The following is a 2,689-nucleotide window of genomic DNA, read 5'->3' as shown; positions in this document are numbered from 1 at the left end:
GCACATGGGCTGCTTTAAAGGGGAAGTGGACCAGGCAGAGGAATCACATGTGAAGACGGGGACATCAGGAGGAATTCTCCTTTAAATACTGAGGGCTTTTTCTCCGTCTACAGTAGAAACATGTGCTCTATTTCCACTGACATATTTGACGACAATTAATTTCACATCCCTTATTAAACAGCAGACCTAGTTAATGGCTGTGTGTGTGTGTGTGTGTGTGTGTGTGTGTGTGTGTGTGCGCGTGTGTGTGTGTGCCTGCGTGCGTGTGTGTGCTCGTGTGTGTGCATGTGCGTGTGTGTGTGTGTGTACGTGTGTGTGTGTGTGTGTGTGTGTGTGTGTGTGTGCGTGTGCGTGCGTGCGTGCGCGTGCGTGTGTGCGTGTACGTGCGTGTATGTGTGTGTGTGTATATGTGTGTGTGTGTGTGTGCCCTAAAAGTCATGGCCCGTGCTCTGTGTGTGTGTCACCCTGGGTCTCACGTTAGCTGTCAGTCTGATCTATCTAAGGAGTCAAGCTGGGTCAACCCTCAGCCTGACAACCAACCCTCAGCCTGACAACCAACCCTCAGCCTGACAGTCAACCCTCAGCCTGACAACCAACCCTCAGCCTGACAACCAACCCTCAGCCTGACAACCAACCCTCAGCCTGACAGTCAACCCTCAGCCTGACAACCAACCCTCAGCCTGACAGTCAACCCTCAGCCTGACAGTCAACCCTCAGCCTGACAGTCAACCCTCAGCCTGACAACCAACCCTCAGCCTGACAACCAACCCTCAGCCTGACAACCAACCCTCAGCCTGACAACCAACCCTCAGCCTGACAGTCAACCCTCAGCCTGACAGTCAACCCTCAGCCTGACAACCAACCCTCAGCCTGACAACCAACCCTCAGCCTGACAACCAACCCTCAGCCTGACAGTCAACCCTCAGCCTGACAACCAACCCTCAGCCTGACAGTCAACCCTCAGCCTGACAACCAACCCTCAGCCTGACAACCAACCCTCAGCCTGACAGTCAACCCTCAGCCTGACAGTCAACCCTCAGCCTGACAACCAACCCTCAGCCTGACAGTCAACCCTCAGCCTGACAGTCAACCCTCAGCCTGACAACCAACCCTCAGCCTGACAGTCAACCCTCAGCCTGACAACCAACCCTCAGCCTGACAACCAACCCTCAGCCTGACAACCAACCCTCAGCCTGACAACCAACCCTCAGCCTGACAGTCAACCCTCAGCCTGACAACCAACCCTCAGCCTGACAACCAACCCTCAGCCTGACAACCAACCCTCAGCCTGACAACCAACCCTCAGCCTGACAACCAACCCTCAGCCTGACAGTCAACCCTCAGCCTGACAACCAACCCTCAGCCTGACAACCAACCCTCAGCCTGACAACCAACCCTCAGCCTGACAGTCAACCCTCAGCCTGACAACCAACCCTTAGCCTGACAGTCAACCCTCAGCCTGACAACCAACCCTCAGCCTGACAACCAACCCTCAGCCTGACAGTCAACCCTCAGCCTGACAACCAACCCTCAGCCTGACAACCAACCCTCAGCCTGACAACCAACCCTCAGCCTGACAGTCAACCCTCAGCCTGACAACCAACCCTCAGCCTGACAACCAACCCTCAGCCTGACAACCAACCCTCAGCCTGACAGTCAACCCTCAGCCTGACAACCAACCCTCAGCCTGACAGTCAACCCTCAGCCTGACAACCAACCCTCAGCCTGACAACCAACCCTCAGCCTGACAGTCAACCCTCAGCCTGACAACCAACCCTCAGCCTGACAGTCAACCCTCAGCCTGACAACCAACCCTCAGCCTGACAGTCAACCCTCAGCCTGACAACCAACCCTCAGCCTGACAACCAACCCTCAGCCTGACAGTCAACCCTCAGCCTGACAGTCAACCCTCAGCCTGACAACCAACCCTCAGCCTGACAGTCAACCCTCAGCCTGACAACCAACCCTCAGCCTGACAACCAACCCTCAGCCTGACAACCAACCCTCAGCCTGACAGTCAACCCTCAGCCTGACAGTCAACCCTCAGCCTGACAACCAACCCTCAGCCTGACAACCAACCCTCAGCCTGACAACCAACCCTCAGCCTGACAACCAACCCTCCCAATAGCTTTGAGGAACCTTTGATGTGTTTTGAGAAGGAAGGGATGAGGAAGGATCGGAGGATCGGAGGAACGGAGGAGAGATCAAACGGAGGAGGAGATCATCAAGGCTTCCTCTGTTGAGTCACGGTGGACAGTGTGAGGAGATGAGATCTCAACAGATCTCTCCACTTAATCTGTGGCCAAAGCACACACACACACACACACACACACACACACACACACACACACACACACACACAGACCTGGCTGGGCCTCGTCTGTTCAGGACCATGACTGACAGCCAATCAATGAGGGGCTGAGAGCCTAGAGAGGTCTCTAACACAGCAGTGTGTGTATCCATTAACTCCCTGAGTACCCTCTTCCCCCTAGACGGTGAGTTTACACACACACACACACACACACACACACACACACACACACACACACACACACACACACACACACACACATACACACAGCTCTAGATGTCTTTTGGCGTTGACCCCAGGTGACCCCTCTCCTCAGACAGAGTGACTAAAAGCATCAGCTCTCCTTTCCTTTGTTGGTTTACAAGGTGTTGAACACAC

The 2,689-nt window shown here is 54.8% G+C and overlaps 1 protein-coding gene across 1 annotated transcript in view; it reads left to right on the top strand.

The window, feature by feature from the left end:
* Positions 1-2,689, top strand: part of LOC310809926 (voltage-dependent calcium channel gamma-4 subunit-like) — a gene marked incomplete at both ends in the record, with an annotated part of 8,053 nt that overhangs the window by 469 nt on the left and 4,895 nt on the right. Inside the window, one exon of the mRNA XM_083677447.1 lies at positions 2,493-2,495. Within this exon, the coding sequence (XP_083533573.1) occupies positions 2,493-2,495 (3 nt within the window). The remainder of the gene's footprint in view (positions 1-2,492; positions 2,496-2,689) is intronic.

This window comes from Argentina silus (genome assembly GCF_951799395.1).
Source record: "Argentina silus genome assembly, chromosome: 9".
NCBI lineage: Eukaryota > Metazoa > Chordata > Actinopteri > Argentiniformes > Argentinidae > Argentina > Argentina silus.
Note: the sequence above shows the minus strand (reverse complement) of the source record. Positions and strands in the feature narration are given on the sequence as shown.